The following is an 18,907-nucleotide window of genomic DNA, read 5'->3' as shown; positions in this document are numbered from 1 at the left end:
CTCAACTAGTAATAAACACACTTGTCAATGCAGGAGACACAAGTTCGATCCCTGGATCAGGAAGATCCACTGGAGAAGGAAATGGCAATCCACTCCAGTATTCTTGCCTGGAAAATTCCATGGACACAGGAGCTTAGTGGACTTCAGTCCATGGGGTCACAAAGAGTCAGATAAAACTGAGCACACATGTGGACACGCATGCGCGCGCACACGCACACACACACCCCAACCCTTACACTGAAAAAGCTCAATGAATACCAACCTGGACAAGGCAAAAAGAAAGCACATCTGGACATATAATAGTCAAACTTCTAAAAACAAAAGATAAAGAGAACAATCTTAAAAGCAAGCAAGCAAACAAAAAGACATATTACTTAAAGAGAAAAAACAATTTAAATGATGGCTAACTTCTCAACAACACCCATGCATACCAGAAGACAGCAAAATGACAACTTACAAAGATGGAAAATGCTGCCAACTTAGAATTCAATAGTCAGAAAAAATATCTATTAAAATTGAAGATAAAATATAGATCTTCCCAAACAACGCCTTGTCACAATTGATTCAGAGTACAATAAAGTTCTTTAGGATGAACGAAAATTATCCCAGATGGAAACAGAAAGAAGAAAGAAGTAATAAACAAACACTGCTGCTGCCAAGCCGCTTCAGTCGTGTCCGACTCTGTGCGACCCCATAGATGGCAGCCCACCAGGCTCCCCCGTCCCTGGGATTCTCCAGGCAAGAACACCGGAGTGGGCTGCCATTTCCTTCTCCAATGCAGGAAAATGAAAAGTGAGAGTGAAGTTGCTCAGTCATGTCTGACCCTCAGTGACCCCATGGACTGCAGCCCACCAGGCTCCTCCACCCATGGGAGTTTCCAGGCAAGAGTGCTGGAGTGGGGTGCCATTGCCTGCTCCAAACAAACACTACAAAGGGGAAATTTAAAAGATGAGGTACTGCCTAAGGCATCAATATAACAATGTTTTAGATGTTTATGAAATAAACAGAAATAAAATATATGACAAAATAGCAAAAACAGTAGGAGAGGGACTTGCAAATCATTACACACTGCAAGCTAAAACCATAAGAAACCATTACACAACCATCAGAATGACTAAAATTGAAAGCTGATGATATCAATGTTGACTAGGAATTGGTATATAAAGCACCAGAAGAGCAATGTAAATTTTTCCAACCATTATTTGGCAGTGTGTTATCTGTTTTACTCAGGTATTTACTCAGGGGAAAATGTGTGAAAATTCATTAAGCTTACAGTGAAGATGTGTATTTTACAGTACATAAATCATATTTCAATTATGAAAATTTAGATCACATATATGAAAAAATGATGAGAAAGCAATGAAATTATAACAATAGAAAATTAGGCAATGAATAGGAAGGTAGAGAAAACAAATGGCTTATAAACATGAAAATATGCTCAATTTCATTCATCAAGTTAAAATTAAAATAGCAAAAAGGTACTTCAGACAGTTACAGTTGGTTTCTTACACTTATAACCAAGAGTCTTAACAGTATATTTGAAAAAGTATGCCAAGATATAATCATGTATAAGAATGCTCACTTCAGGGACTTTGCTGGTGGTCCAGTGATTGAGAGTCTGCTTTGCAATGCAGGGATGCAGGTTCAACCCCTGGTTGGGGAACTAATATCCCATACGCCATGAAGCAACTAAGACCCCCACACAGACAAATAAATAAATCTGTTTTTTTAAAAAAAACAAGAATGCTCACTTCAATGTTGCCCCCAAAAGTAAAGGAAACAACCTAAATATTCACCACTTTTGAACTGTTTACTTAAATAACTGTATTTTGATATAATGGAATACTACACAAACATCAAAATAATGAAGTATGTTTGTATTTAGATGGAAATATCACCAAGAAATATTAAGGAAAAGGGTAATTTTATAACAACAAGCAGAATATAATCCCAATTATATAAAATTTTAGAAGTATGTGGTATAATAATAACAGGTTATTTTGAGGAATAGAAAATAAAGATTGAGAGTGGAAGGAGACAACACTTTTTATTTTATATTTCTTGGTACTGTTTGAAATTTTTTGTATGTGTTTGTTTTATTTACATTTTAAAATTAAGCAAGAAAGAGAACACATATGAACAGTAGCCCAGATACTAGCCCCAAAACTCAAATTGCCAGAAAGATAAGTGATGAAACTAACATTACAAATCACTTTACATTAAGATTTCTTAAGGAAATAAAGAGTCAAAGTAAAGAGCTCTTGCTGCTTAAAATGAGTAATTTTTCATGTAAGTGGCTATAATGCCAGCAAGAATTTGGTGTGGGGAATATATCAAGAATACAGAGAGAATAACCATAAAGAGAAATGCTTGGATCTGAAATGTTTTCAAATCCCTAAAGGCAAAGCATGTTTGTAAGAATTTTAAAAACACAAATGCTAACAATGAATAAAAATAATATATTGCCTATTCACATAAACTATAAGGATTATTTCTTCATGTTTTCCAAATTTTGCTGAAAGTAGTAATCATGTAATAGACAAAATAATCCTAAAATAACTTAAATCATGAGAATTCTATTTTCACTTTCCATTTTTCATATTTGATCTCACATCAATTTCAACACTATGATTCAGTGATGAAAAATTCACAGTCATCATAATTTACACATCTTTTTTTATGAATTTAGGGACAAAAAGCTGAAACAGGACAATTAAATTGTATAGAACAACTGGTGATGCACATCTCAGCACTTATGTTTATAACATTTATTAACATACCAACTGTGAATAAAGAGAAAGTGTTAACTGCATGCCAAATACATAATGACAAATTTTACAATATCTACAATATAAGTATTACACTATAAAATTAAATATCTCCCAAATTATTTCTCAGTTCAGACATTTTGAATGGACATGTTATTTAAAATATCTTATCAAAGATCCCGACAAAATTGAATTTAATGCCATACATCTTAAGTATATTTAACTTTTAAAAACAGACATCAGCATCTTTCCACAATAAATATTGATTGATAAACTTTGTATAAAAATAATTCATTCAATATAAAAACCCATGGAAACCATTTCTTGATGCTCATACGAATGTATGCAACAATATTTCAGTTTTAATTCAGTCTTTTGTGTTCTAAGCTGCTTGCCCAACATCATAATGAGGTGTAGGAACACTTTTTTGTTTTAAACAATTGTTCAAGAAGGAGTAAATCTACTGACTTACCTAGTTTCCTTTTACAAACAATTCTTCATATTTTTGGTGACTACGTTTAATTTTTTTCTCCAATGCGCTTCTTCTCATTATAATAGAGTGGACAATTTTAATCTCGTGTTTTAAAATTTGGAGAATGTGTTTTCTCAGTAGTAAATACTTTAAAAGAGTCTGTAACTATCAAGATGACCCTTGAAAGGTGACAAGTAGAGCATGTATCTTTTAAAAACTACAGGAGCTAATCTGGAGAGGTCTTTTTTTTCAGCCATGTCTACGTGACATACGGTTGCAATATGTCTCAATTCATTTAGCATGTTGCCAAAGCCCACATGAGCCCTGCGGGCATAACTCTTACTGCCTCATCTCTATACTGTGCAACCAAAGTAACTTTGGATCTGGTATCAATTTGTGGAGAAAGTTCACCTTCCCATTCAACTTTTGAGAAGTTAAAATGGATATTCCTAAGAGAATATGACCATAAGTTTGATATTTGGAGAGAGGGAGTTGATTTTATTGGAAATGAGTAAGAGGAGGTAAAAGAATGTCATGCTTACTATCATAAAACATTATTTTCGGTCCAGGATCACCGAGTGGTTTGGGAATTTCATCCAAGTCTTTTTGCTACTGGAGACTAGGTTTAAAAATAAAAGACCTCTGTCCCTATTCCTCTTGCCACCATGTAACCTCTAAATGGGAACAGAGGGCTCCAATAGGAGGCTTCTATGCATACTGACTGGGGCTTCCCAGGTGGTGACAGTGGTAAAGAACCCGCCTGCCAATGCAGGAGACATGAGACACAGGGTTGGGAAGATTCCCTGGAGAAGGAAATGGCAACCCACTCCAGTATTCTTGCCTGGATAACTGCACGGACAGAGGAACCTGGCAGGCTACAGTCCATGGGGTCACACGGAGTCGGACACGACTGAAGTGACTTAGCACTCACTCATACTCATTGGGCTTCCCAGGTGGCGCTAGTGATAAAGAACCTGCCTGTCAATGCAGGAGACTCAGGTTTGATCCCTGGGTCAGAAAGAGCCCCTGGAGAAAGAAATGGCAACCTGCTCCAGTATTCTTGCCCAGAGAATTCCATGGACAGAGGAGCTCGGTGGACTACAGTCCCTGGGGTCGCACAGAGTCAGACATGACAGCACCTGTGCACAGGCACAATTCACACTTGTAAATATACCTCGTCTTTTCCTCCTCTTTGTTTTTAGGGGTTTTAACCTAGGAGATCTATAATCTTATTAACCCTGACAAATGATTTATCTTCAAACAAAACAGCTTAATCTGTTAGCTCAAATTATTAATTCCTGAGTTTATTTTCCTGAAGTTCAGATTTGGAGACGGATTCACAGCTTGTGTTGAAATTTTAGGCCTTTAAATGAAGTACTCAAAATTCGAGATCTATCCTAAGTTTGAAAGTCCAAACCTATACTTCAGCTCCTCTCTCCCTTAAAAATTCTTTTTACAGACTGTTTGCAAAGAAACAGAGAATATCTAATCAAACAAATAAAAAACATTAAAAATTTTCATCTGAGTGGTAATTTTCATAAAGACCCAGTAATATAGAGTAATCAGTTCAGTTCAGTTCAGTCACTCAGTCGTGTCTGACTCTTTGCGACCCCATGAATCACAGCACGCCAGGCCTCCCTGTCCATCACCAACTCCTGGAGTTCACTCAGACTCACGTCCATCGAGTCCGTGATGCCATCCAGCCATCTCATCCTTGGTCATCCCCTTCTCCTCTTGCCCCCGATCCCTCCCAGCACCAGAGTCTTTTCCAATGAGTCAACTCTTTTTATATGTAGATTGAAATGAACTTTTGAAAATGAAAATTAGAGCCTTGACAATAAATATGATCTAATCTATACTCTGGGCTTCCCACGTGGTGCTAAAGCGACTAAAGTGACACGGCACAATCTACAGTCTGCATATATATAACAGGTTATATTTAGCACATATAACATGCTGGGCTTCAGTCATGTCTGACTTTTTACAGCCCCATGGACTATAACCTGCCAGGCTCCTCTGTCCATGGAGTTCTCCAGGCAAGAATACCGGAGTGGGTTGCCAGTTCCTTCTCCAGGGAATCTACTGACCTGGACCAAATCCTCATCCCTTGCGGCTCCTGCATTGGCAGGCAGATTGTTTCCCATATGTAAGTATGATCTAATCTAAATCTATATATAACCATAGGCCAAGCTGCACCCCTTCAAGGAGGCTCCCTTGGAATTTGTTTCTAAAGTGCTTTTGTTTGGGGAACTGAAGCTGCATCAGAATGGAATCAGTGACCTCAAATTAATGTGCTGTCACCAAGTTCCTTTAACTCAGACCTACAGCACTACAGTGGTCCTGGGACTTTTGAATTCACTACAGCGTACATACACATGTGGCAAAACCACAGGCTGAGAACATTCATCAGTTTCTCTTCTTATTGTTCTGGAGAGAATGAGAGGATGTCATGTCTCCGTAGACTTGATTGGTATTTAATCGCTACTTACACGCAGAATGGGACAAAATGTAATTTTTAATATATGTATATTCTATGAGAAGTATTAAAAATAATGGTTAATTTTACCAAAATTACCATACATGTAATAATTCTGTTTCTGAAACAGTAAACCGATTAAAAATCATTGAAAAAATTTTTCTCTCTTTATCTTTGTGCCAAATTACTCATTCAGTGAGTTGATACAGGCCCTCTACCTTTCTCTCGTAAGAGTCACTGGTTGAACATGTGAGATCCCGAGATGTCTCAACAGTACTTATGACATGAAACAGCTTTATTGATCACAGGTTGGCAAATGATCATGAAATGTGTGAAAAAATATCAACTGGGGTCTGAGATCTTTGTCACTCTTTAGAACCACTCATTTCATATGGCCACAATCGGAATAGAGAAGGGGGTGGAATTTTATTTTTGGTAATAGTATATCAGCAGAATCCTCTCAGTTTAAGCACGAACTAGTGATGTTTGAAAGTGAAAGTTGCTCAGCTGTGTCTGACTCTTTGTGACCCCATGGACTATACATGGACTACCAGCGCTTCCCTGGTGGCTCAGCTGGTAAAGAATCCACCTGCAATGCAGGAGACCCCAGTTCAGTTCCTGGGCTAGGAAGATCCACTGGAAAAGGGATAGGCTACCCACTCCAGTATTCTGGACTGGAGAATTCCATGGACTGTATAGTTTATGGGATCACAGAAAGTCAGATACGACTGAGTGACTTTCACTTATAGTGATGTTTAACAGCCCATGGGGATATTTTTGCGGACTGAAGTATTTATTTTGATGATACTGATAATCTGGAAATTCTTACTGTCATTGAACAACTGTCTCTGCAGGCTTCTTAGTTTATTGCTCAATATGTTTTCTTTGGGATTTTTGTTGTTGTTGTTGTTTTGCCATACCAAGAACTGGAATAAAAAATAAACATTAAAGTCTTTAAAGGCAAAGACAACATCTGTGTAATTCTCACTTAATTTTTATCCAATATTAACAGTTCAGTTCAGTTGCTCAGCCATGTCTGACTCTGCAATCCTATGGACTGTACCACAGGCAGGCTTCCCTGTCCATCACCAACTCCTGGAGCTTGCTCAGACACATGTCCATCAAGTCAGTGAAGCCATCCAACCATCTCATCATCTGTCATTCCCTTTTCCTCCTGCCTTCAATCGTCCCCAGCATCAGGGTCTTTTCCAGTGAGTCAGTTCTTTGCATCAGGTGGCCAAATAATTGGAGTTTCAGCTTCAACATCAGTCCTTCCAATGCATATTCAGGACTCATTTCCTTTAGGATTGACTGGTTGGATTTCCTTCCAGTCCAAGGGACTCTCAAGAGTCTTCTCCAACACCACAGTTCAAATGCATCAATTCTTTGGCACTCAGCTTTCTTTACAGTCCAACTCTCACATTCATACATGACTACTGGAAAAAACATAGCTTTGACTAGACAGAACTTTAATAGCAAAGTAATGTCTCTGCTTTTTAATATATTGTCTAGGTTAGTCATAGCTTTTTTTCCAAGAAGCAAGTGTCTTTTAATTTCACGGCTACAGTCACCATCTGCAGTGATTTTGGAGCCCAAGAAAATAAAGTTTGTCACTGTTTCCATTGTTTCCCCATCTATTTGTCATGGAGTGATGGGACCAGATGCCATGATCTTTTGTGAATATTGAGTTTTAAGTCAGCTTTTTTTACTCTCTTTTTTCACTTTCATCAAGAGGCTCTTTAGTTCCTCTTCACTTTCTGCCTCACCCTTTCTGATAAGAGTGGTATCATCTGCATATCTGAGGTTATAGATATTTCTTTGGGCAATCTTGATCCCAGATTGTGATTCATTAAGCCTAGCATTTCACATGATGTACTCTGCATATAAGTTAAGTTAGCAGGGTGACAATATACAGCCTTAACATACTCCTTTCCCAATTTGGAACCAGTCTTTTGTCCCATGTCCAGTTCTAACTGTTGCTTCTTGACCTGCATACAGATTTCTAGGAGGCAGGTCAGGTGGTCTGGTATTCCCATCTCTTGAAGAATTTTCCACAGTTTGTTGTGATCTACACAATCAAAGGCTTTGGTGTAATCAATAAAACAGAAGTAGATGTTTTTCTGGAACTCTCTTGCTTTTTCAATGATCCAGCAGATGGTGGCAATTTGATCTCTGGTTCCTCTGCCTTTTCTAAATCCAGCTTGAACATCTGGAAGTTCACAGTTCACATACTGTTGAAGCCTGGCTTGGAGAATTTTGAGCATTACTTTGCTAGCATGGGAGATAAGTACAATTGTGGGATAGTTTGAACATTCTTTGGCATTGCCCTTCTTTGGGATTGGTTGAAAACTGACCTTTTTCCAGTCCTGTGGCCACTGCTGAATTTTTCAAATTTGCTGGCATATTGAGTGCAGCACTTTCATAGCATCATCTTTCAGGATTTGAAATAGCTCAACTGGAATTCCATCACCTCCACTAGCTTTGTTTGATGCTTCCCAAGGCCCACTTGACTTTGTATTCAAGGATGTCTGGCTCTAGGTGAGTGATCACACCATTGTGGTTATCTGGGTCATGAAGATCTCTTTTGTACAGTTCTTCTGTGTATTCTTGCCACCTCTTCTTAGTCTCTTCTGCTTCTGTTAGGTCCATACCATTTCTGTCCTTTATCGAGCCCATCTTTGCATAAAATGTTCCCTTCGTATCTAATTTTCTTGAAGAGATCTCTAGTCTTTCCCATTCTGTTGTTTTCCTCTATTTCTTTGCATTGATCACTGAAGAAGGCTTTCTTATCTCTCCTTGTTCATTCAAATGGGGATATCTTTCCTTTTATCCTTTGCCTTTTTCATCTCTTCTTTTCATAGCTATTTGTAAGGTTTTTGCAGAAACTATTTTGCCTTTTTGCATTTGTTTTTCTTTGGATGGTCTTGATCACTGCCTCCTGTACAATGTCATGAACCTATATCCATAGTTCTTCAGGCACTCTATCAGATCTAATCCCTTGAATCTATTTGTCACTTTCATTGTATAATCATAAGGGATTTGATTTAGGTCATACCTGAATGGTCTAGTGGTCTTCCCTACTTTCTTCAACTTAAGTTGGAATTCTACTTAAGAAATTTTATTAGATTACAGGTCAGATCTTTTTTTTAATGGATAACAATGTAAGGTATGGGTTAAAAGCATAATCACTAGCTTAAAAATTTCTGGGTTTATAATTGAATTCCACTACCTGTGATCTTGGGGAAAATTACGTAATCTTCTAATTTTTAAAAGGAATGTAATAGTAGAACATTTTTCATACAATTATTTCAATAATTAATTTACCTAAAGTAAGGAAAGTATTGGGGCTTCCCTGTTAGCTCAGCTGGTAAAGAATCCGCCTTGCAATGTGGGAGACCTGGGTTTGACCCCTGGGTTACGAAGATCGCCTGGTGGAAGGTATGACAACCCACTCCAATATTCTTGCCTGGAGAATCCCCATGGACAGAAAAGCCTGGTAGGATGCATTCCATGGGATCGCAAAGAGTCGGACACAACTGAGTGACTAAGCACAGCACAGCAACAAGGAAAGTATTACCATAGCAAAATGATAGGATACCAAAAGAGGAACTCCCCAGGTCATTAGGTGCCCAATATGCTACTGGAGATCAGTGGAGAAATAACTCCAGAAAGAATGAAGGGATGGAGCCAAAGCAAAAACAATACCCAGCTGTGGATGTGACTGGTGATAGAAGCAAGGTCCGATGCTGTAAAGAACACTATCGCATAGGAACCTGGAATGTCAGGTCCATGAATCAAGGCAAATTGGAAGTGGTCAAACAAGAGATGGCAAGGGTGAATGTTGACATTCTAGGAATCAGTGAACTAAAATGGACTGGAATGGGTGAATTTAACTCAGATGACCATTACATCTACTACTGTGGGCAGGAATCCCTCAGAAGAAATGGAGTAGCCATCATGGTCAACGAAAGAGTCCGAAATGCAGTACTTGGATGCAGTCTCAAAAATGAACAGAATGATCTCTGTTCGTCTCCAAGGCAAATCATTCAATATCACAGTTATCCAAGTCTATGCCCCAACCAGTAACACTGAAGAAACTGAAGTTGAATGGTTTTATGAAGACCTACAAGACCTTTTAGAACTAACACCCCAAAAAGATGTCCTTTTCATTATAGGGGACTGGAATGCAAAAGTAGGAAGTCAAGAAACACCTGGAGTAACAGGCAAATTTGGCCTTGGAATGCGGAATGAAGCAGGGCAAAGACTAATAGAGTTTTGCCAAGAGAACGCACTGGTCATAGCAAACACCCTCTTCCAACAACACAAGAGAAGACTCTACACATGGACATCACCAGACGAACAACACCGAAATCAGATTGATTATATTCTTTGCAGCCAAAGATGGAGAAGCTCTATACAGCCAACAAAAACAAGACCAGGAGCTGACTGTGGCTCAGATCATGAACTCCTTATTACCAAATTCAGACTCAAATTGAAGAAAGTAGGGAAAACCGCTAGACCATTCAGGTATGACCTAAATCAAATCCCTTATGATTATACAGTGGAAGTGAGAAATAGATTTAAGGGTCTAGATCTGATAGATAGGGTGCCTGATGAACTATGGACTGAGGTTCGTGACATTGTACAGGAGACAGGGATCAAGACCATCCCCATGGAAAAGAAATGCAAAAAAGCAAAGTGGTTGTCTGGGGAGGCCTTACAAATAGCTGTGAAAAGAAGAGAGGCAAAAAGCAAAGGAGAAAAGAAAAGACATAAGCATCTGAATGCAGAGTTCCAAAGAATAGCAAGAAGAGATAAGAAAGCCTTCCTCAGTGATCAATGAAAAGAAATAGAGGAAAACAACAGAATGGGAAAGACTAGAGATCTCTTCAAGAAAATTAGAGATACAAGGGAACATTTCATGCAAAGATGGGCTCGATAAAGGACAGAAATGGTATGGACCTAACAGAAGCAGAAGATATTAAGAAGAGGTGGCAAGAATACACAGAAGAACTGTACAAAAACGATCTTCACGACCCAGATAATCATGATGATTTTATCACTAATCTAGAGCCAGGCATCTTGGAATGTGAAGTCAAGTGGGCCTTAGAAAGCATCACTATGAACAAGGCTAGTGGAGGTGATGCAATTCCAGTTGAGCTGTTTCAAATCCTGAAAGACGATGCTGTGAAAATGCTGCGCTCAATATGCCAGCAAATTTGGAAAACTCAGCAGTGGCCACAGGACTGGAAAAAGGTCAGTTTTCATTCCAATCCCAAAGAAAGGCAATGCCAAAGAATGCTCAAACTACCGCACAATTGCACTCATCTCATACGCTAGTAAAGTAACCCTCAAAATTCTCCAAGCCAGCCTTCAGCAATACGTGAACCATGAACTCCCCGATGTTCAAGCTGGTTTTAGAAAAGGCAGAGGAACCAGAGATCAAATTGCCAACATCCACTGGATCATGGAAAAAGCAAGAGAGTTCCAGAAAAACATTTATTTCTGCTTTATTGACTATGCCAAAGCCTTTGACTGTGTGGATCACAATAAACTGTGGACAATTCTGAAAGAGATGGCAACACCAGACCACCTGCCCTGCCTCTTGAGAAATCTGTATGCAGGTCAGGAAGCAACAGTTAGAACTGGACATGGGACAACAGACTGGTTTCAAATAGGAAAAGGACTACGTCAAGGCTGTATATTGTCACTCTGCTTATTTAACTTCTATGCAGAGTGCATCATGAGAAACGCTGGGCTGGAAGAAACACAAGCTGGAATCAAGATTGCCGGGAGAAATATCAATAACCTCATATATGAAGATGACACCACCCTTATGGCAGAAAGTGAAGAGGAACTAAAAAGCCTCTTGATGAAAGTGAAAGAGGAGAGTGAAAAAGTTGGCATAAAGCTCAATATTCAGAAAACGAAGATCATGGCATCTGGTCCCATCACTTCATGGCAAATAGATGGGGAAACAGTGGAAACAGTGTCAGACTTTATTTTGGGGGGGCTCCAAAATCACTGCAGATGGTGATTGCAGCCATGAAATTAAAAGACTCCTACTCCTGGAAGAAAAGTTATGACCAACCTAGATAGTATATTCAAAAGCAGAGACATTACTTTGCCGACTAAGGTCCATCTAGTCAAGGCTATGGTTTTTCCTGTGGTCATGTATGGATGTGAGAGTTGGACTGTGAAGAAGGCTGAGCACCAAAGAATTGATGCATTTGAACTGTGGTGTTGGAGAAGACTCTTAAGAGTCCCTTAGACTGCAAGGAGATCCAACCAGTTCATTCTGAAGGAGATCAACCCTGGGATTTCTTTGGAAGGACTGATGCTAAAGCTGAAGCTCCAGTACTTTGAACACCTCATGTGAAGAGTTGACTCATTGGAAAAGACTCTGATGCTGGGAGAGATTGGGGGCAGGAGGAGAAGGGGACAACCCAGGATGAGATAGCTGGATGGCATCACGGACTCAATGGACGTGAGTCTCAGTGAACTCCGGGAGATGGTGATGGACAGGGAGGCCTGGTGTGCTGCAATTCATGGGGTCGCAAAGAGTCGGACACGACTGAGCGACTGAGCTGAACTGAACTGCAAAGTAAAGGAGAAAAAACTACTGTATATGCAAGTGGGAATGAGGAAGACAAGGACTCCAGAGTCACATACAGTAATATTTAACTATCTAACTGTAGGAGAAAGTGAGCATGTCAACATCTTTATAAAGAAGAGTTAGTGAGGTGAAAGTCACTCAGTCGTGTCCAACTCTTTGCGACCCCATGGACTATAGAGTTCATGAATTCTCCAGGCCAGAACACTGGAGTGGGTAGCCTTTCCCTTCTCCAGGGGATCTTCCCAACCCAGGGATCGAACCCAGGTCTCCCACATTGCAGGCGGATTCTTTACCAACCAACCTATCAGGGAAGCCAAAGAAAAGTTAAGGCAGACAGTATATTTTCATAAATACGTGTTGCTATCAAAATACCTGTGCGTATCATCATTCTAATAGGTAGTTTCATTCTGTGGTACAGATCTTAGATTTGATACATAAAGACTGATTTCTTATGTATCTTCACAAGTATATCCCCTAGCCCAGGGCAATATCCTCTATTTATCTACAACATTTAGCTGAGTGTGGATCACAGAGTAAGTGCTCAAGGTAAGTCTGTTAAATAAAAACACTTTCAAATCACACAGTCTAACATCACAAAATACAAATACATCACGTACTTTTAAAATGCACAAGGATGCCTATTGGGTATGATTGTATGTGTGTGTGTGTGTGTAAATGAGCACACAGTAAAGACAACTCAAGGTAAAATAACCACACCCTTGAAAATAGTTACATTTTCAGAAGTGTTAGTGTGAAGTCTTTCAGATGTGAATGTAATTCAGATGATTAGCTCCTTCTACATACGATCAATGTCCCCAAAAATACTACTGTTGGGTTTATGGCTAGGTAGACAAATGTCTCTGGAGACTGTCCCCCTGTAGCTGACTAGCAAAATCATTAGAAGAGTCAGTCTACATTGTTAGGCTCTTGAAGGCTTTCTCACACCCTTTGTCTATATTACTTGAGTGAGTATAGCTACCATTAGTTCTGGAACAATCATTTTCAAATTTAACTCTGTTTTCTTTTGTACTCTCCTAACCAATGGTGAAATATATTAACCTTCATATGACTCAATTACATCATAAATCTTAGATGCTTCTGGAATGAAATTAGACAGTTAGGTCACACATCTTGTTTTCCATTATTTTCTGAGTCTGAGTGGAACAAGTCTGAAATTGAGGCATGTAAGATACAAAAGTCTTCTGACCAGAAGTTCCTAAGTTAAAGTTATTTTCTACAAGGTGTGAGCAACTGTCCTGGAGGATTCTGATGTCAGTGAATAAACAGTGGGCTGGGAATGGGGACAACACTCTTGACTCATTGGTCAAAAACACATCACTCTCTCTCTTTTTGATTGAAGTGACTCCTAAATAATAGACAGGCCTTTCATTATTATTTTCCTCAGGGAAATTTCCCTCAAGTTTCAAAAGTTCATCCAGGCCTTCTGAGAATGGAAGGTGTGGTGAAATTATATTGGGATGCTGATCTGACAATATAAAAAATGCCTGGGTTTCTATTTCCCATGATCTCTTAGAGGAAGACTCCTTTGGTGAAGAATGGTTGCTCAAGAAGCACTTGCTGGCTGAGCTGTTTATAAGCCCTTGCTCCTCCTCGGCTTCACCTGATTTAGAGCTGCCGAGCAGGGTGGCATATTTAACAGAGGGCTGTCTCCTGCTTCCATCCTCACAGGTTATGTCTGTGCTCTCAGCCTCAGAGAACTGAGCACTGCTGCACTGGTCACTAATACAAATAGAACCCTTTCCAAGATCTGGAGTCGTCAAAAGCAGAGCATCTGTAGTTGTTGGCACCATCTCATCTTTATTTTTCCATGATGTATCGACACTGATATCTTCTGAAATGGTTTCAGGCTCCAAAAGAAGAGGACCAAAGGTCGCTGATTCTGTGTGCTTGATAAAAAGATGCTCAAACGTTTCTGGCTAAAAGAAAAGACACATTTTAATCCTCAATTGTATTAATTTCTGTTTTGTTTTGTTTTGCTTCACTGTGATATCATGGAAGAAATGGAAGTGTGAAAGTTAATATGAAAGGACATAAATCAACCATAAACTAATTGATTTTGGACTGAAATAAATAGATCAAAAATTGTAAGGGACAGGTAGTATAAGATACTGTTTGGATGACCCAGAGAGATGTCATGGGGAGGGAGGTGGGAGGGGGGTTCATGTTTGGGAATGCATGTAAGAATTAAAGATTTTAAAATTTAAAAAAAAAAAAAACAGGCATGAGAAAGACTTATTTTGAGTCCTTCCGTTTCTATGATCATGGACAAGTACATTAACCTCTCTGCCTTTCAGTTTCCTCATCTGTAAAATTGTGTTCAATATATACCTTGTAGCTTTGTACAAGGAATACATTAGATAGTACCTGAAAGTGCATAGCTCTCAATGGCCTCCCAGGTGGTGCTGGTGGTAAAGAAAACGCCTGCCAATGCAGGAGACACAATAGACGTGGGTTTGATTCCTGGGTCAGAAAGATCCCCTGGAGAACGGGATCCAGTATTCTTGCCTGGAAAATCCCATGGACACAGGAGCCTGACAGGCTACAGTCCATGAGGTTTCAAAGACAGATGTGACTGAGAACACTGAAATTCTAAAGTGTTATCTCTAGAAGTATTTCTAATATTGTATAGTAAATTATACTTCCACAAACTGAAATCTCTTACATCACGTTTAAAAGGTAGATTGATACAAAATCGAATGAGTGGGGCTTCCTTGGTGGTGCAGTGGTAAAGAATCCACGTGCCAATTCAGGAGACACAGGTTCCATCCCTGATCCAGAGAGATCCCACGTGCTGTGGAGCAGCTAAGCCCGCGGGCCACACTAGTGAGCCTGCACTCTAGAGCCAGGGAGCCACAACTATGCAACCGCTGAAGCCCGCTCACCCTAGAGCGCATGCTCTGCAGTAAGAGAAGCCGCCGCAACGGGAAATCCTGGGCCACAACTAGAGAGCAGCCCCTGCTCACCACAGCCAGAGAAAACCCACACAACAGTGAAGACACAGCATAGACAAAAGTGAATAAACAAATTCTTTAAAAAATCAAAGGAGCAATACAACTTGGCTACAGATAGCTAAAATGACTACTCCATGACATAATATATGACATGAAGGTAAACTATATGTGATCCTATCTACCTTACATCATACTAAAAATCTATTTATGACTATCAGAAAATAAGAACTAAGAATATCTATTTGTTGAAAACAATTAAGGTGAAAGAGACGATCATAGACTTTTAAATAACCATTCCTTATAAATAACTTCACATAAAAATATAAACTATAGGACACGTGGAATGAAGACAAAGATGCAAAACAAATGCACATCGTATTTTTATAACAGTGGTTACATTACAACAACAAACCCTGCTAAGCAGCTACAAGCAAGCATCTATGTGCAAAAAAGCTCAACTCATATAATGTAAACATATTGAAAATATAAATGAAAAATAAACAAAACTGTAGACACAGCAGATTGAAAAATTAACACAACTAAATGAAGTACTATAGAAAATGTGTTCAATTTTATGCTATACATATAATTAAAATTTTGAATTTTATAGTTCTCAACTAATAGAATGAATTCAGATATATTGCTTGAAATAACAATGTAATCAACATTCATAATGGCAAATATATTCCATATAAAAAGACAATTCATTTAACATAATGTTGAACTCAATGAAATATATGGGTGATTATAACCATAAAGGAATAAATATACCAAATATAATGGAATAGATTTATACAGAGATTAAAATACTACATAATAACAAATACTGTATTAACACAAAGTTTTCTATTTTTCTATGAACATAATGTGTAAAGAGAAAACTATTCCTCTTCTTGTTTTCTTTCTGAGAGAAATACATAATTAAATTTATATAATTTCCTTCAAAAAATTTTTGCTCATTATATTTTTTCTTAAGGTTATTACTATATATGTATTGATTTTCTTAAAATTTAAATGAACCAAGAAATTAAGATCTACAAATAAAGGAACTACATACTATTAACATTGAAAACAAAAATAAGAATAGCACATAACATGCAAACTCACAGATGTTCTTCAAATGACATGTTTGACATATTTCATGCCCTCTAAAACTTCATAATTGGTAATTAATCTGTTATACCAAATAATTTACTTCTTCAAATGCATTTGATGAAAGAGTTCACTAATAATGGAAGACAACAACAACAAACACATATCCATATATTATTAAAGTATATCTTATCAATGGGTCACAAACACTTATTAAGAGTATGTTTATTAAATCATTTCAATTACCATATACATCTAATATTTCAAGATTTTAGAACAGTCTGAGAGCATAATAAATATGTACTCAGCTAGAAGGAATTAATATCCTTTCATATTTTCACACTTCAATTTTAAATTCCAATGACATCTTTTAAAAGTCAATGAAGTGGGGAAAGGACACTTTCTTCCTGATTTTTAGGTTTTTTTTTTTTAACATTCAAATCAAACTGTAAATGAAATCCAAAAGTAAGTGATGCATATGTATCCTAAATTTAAATATTATTTGGGTTAATCAAGCAGAGGCTTTGGTTTATTTATAATGTGAGCAGCATAGCACACAAGGTAATTCATAGCATTAGTGGTGGTCTTTTTTTTCAGGCAGGAAAGTCCTGGGTTTGCTTTGAGCTATTACTAAAAGCTCTAGAGAGCCTCCCTTTTTGCATCACCGCCCACTTCCCTGCCTGCTAGGAGCTTTGGGTGGCTCAGTGTAAATAAATTAAATTGAGTAAAGAATTTCACAAAGATGCCGAATTGGAAGCTGATGTGTTTTCTTATCTGGTCAACCTGACCTGGATATGTCAGGTCATCCCAAAATGAACTGTAACGTCTACTGGCCTTTGACCAGAACAAACTGTCTTTGAACTGAAATCGAAGTTAGCATTTAGGCCATTTTCAAGGCTAAAATGAAAATTCCCATATGGATCAGAGTTAGATATATATAAGATCTCCAAGACATTATAAAGAATACCCAAATGGTTCAATTTATAGGCTGAAGTGTTTATAAAAGGATATAAAATGGAAATTTTTGGACATAAAATGTAAACTAAAAACTTTTGCTACATTTTATATTTAGAGTCATTGTATTTGCAGTTACAGCATTATCTACTATAAATTTGATGATATCTAATAGATATGTGCTGAGAGCAACAGTCATATTTTTCAATGTTTTATAACCAAACAAAGGACAAATCAAAAGCAAGATATCATAAATACTACTTTTGAGATGACCTGAGAAGTAATCATACATCCAAACTGAACCGGACTGAGATCAATGTCTTGAATTCCAAATTTACCCATCTATTTTAAGTTCTAAATCAACATAATCCACCGTATTTTAGTTCTCAATAGTTTCACCAATTTTTTTTTAGATTGTCTCCCCTTCTTCAAAATGTAAAAATCTTCTAATACTCTATAGAATGTTGGGAAGCTGGCAGATTGGATTCATCGGAAGTGATCATGATTAGACTTCAAAGAATGTCCGTTCTCTGTTCAGATAAAATAAAACAAAATAAGGAAGCAAAATAAAAAACCACTCAGAAAGCAAAAGATAAAAGAAATCAAAAAGATGTTCTGTCAGGCATGGGTAGTGGATCATAAATTCTTGTGTTAAACTACAGTAATGCATGTTTTTAAGAAAAGATAACATTTTGAACTAAGATGGTCCCTATGATTTTCTTAATGCGTGCCTTAATATCTAAGGATAGGCTTAGTGACCCCTGAAAAGAAAATCTATAGAGGAATAATAGAATAAATAAAAGCAAAGAAGAACAAAGAGCTGAGAAAATTAAAAGCAAGTGGAAGAAAAAGAGCAAATATTGAGAATTTGGAACAAGAAAGAGTAAAGTAATAGATCTCTGAAAATAATTTTTTCAATTAAAATAGAGAAGACTTGAAATAGTAAAGAAGAATAAACTTATCATGGTTTTTTTAATCTAGAAAAAAGTTCTAAGAAATCATCTGGTCCACATTTCTCCCTTTTTTATAGATGAAGTGATCAAGGCTTAAAGTTGCACAACTAACCAAAGTAGAGTGAGGACTCTGAATGTTTCTCTAATCCAGCAATGTCTATAATACAGTGGAAGATGAAAAGATATTTTAAACACAATTAGGGAGGAGAACATGTTCCTTCTTTTGCTTTTTTTATTTGCTGTGATAGATTTGAGCTGATTAATTTATCATCTCTTCTGGTTCATTATGACCCAAGGGCAAATATATAGATATTAAGAAGGACAAGAAAACAGAGAAAATGGAAATCATGTTTTAGGGGACTACGTTAGCTCTTTGACACTTCTGCAAGGCTGTTCTAGTAGTTTCAGGGACAAGCTGCTTCAGATCCTTGAGAACGGTATTAGGAGTTTATCAGTTACTAAGCTTTTTCTTTTGAGAACTAGAACAGGTGGTGTAATCTAGGATAGTCTTTGACTCAAAAGAAAAAAAAAGATCCATTTGATTTTAGTTTAAACACTCCAAAGTATTTAGGTGGTTAAGTGGGAGTACACTTCGTGGAAATAG

The 18,907-nt window shown here is 37.7% G+C and overlaps 1 protein-coding gene across 3 annotated transcripts in view; it reads right to left on the bottom strand.

The window, feature by feature from the left end:
- The window catches only part of LEPR (leptin receptor), a 156,998-nt gene continuing 151,461 nt past the window's right edge, over positions 13,371-18,907 (bottom strand). For 2 of the 3 annotated variants that reach the window (XM_018045220.1, XM_018045222.1), the window contains one exon: positions 15,649-17,880. In XM_018045220.1, the coding sequence (XP_017900709.1) occupies positions 17,863-17,880 (18 nt within the window). In that variant the 3' untranslated portion in view covers positions 15,649-17,862. Of the gene's footprint in view, positions 14,270-15,648; positions 17,881-18,907 lie in introns of those variants that run through there. The other variant, XM_018045226.1, reaches the window with a different exon arrangement.

Source organism: Capra hircus, chromosome 3 (assembly GCF_001704415.2).
Source record: "Capra hircus breed San Clemente chromosome 3, ASM170441v1, whole genome shotgun sequence".
NCBI lineage: Eukaryota > Metazoa > Chordata > Mammalia > Artiodactyla > Bovidae > Capra > Capra hircus.
This window is presented reverse-complemented; position numbering and strand designations above follow the sequence as displayed.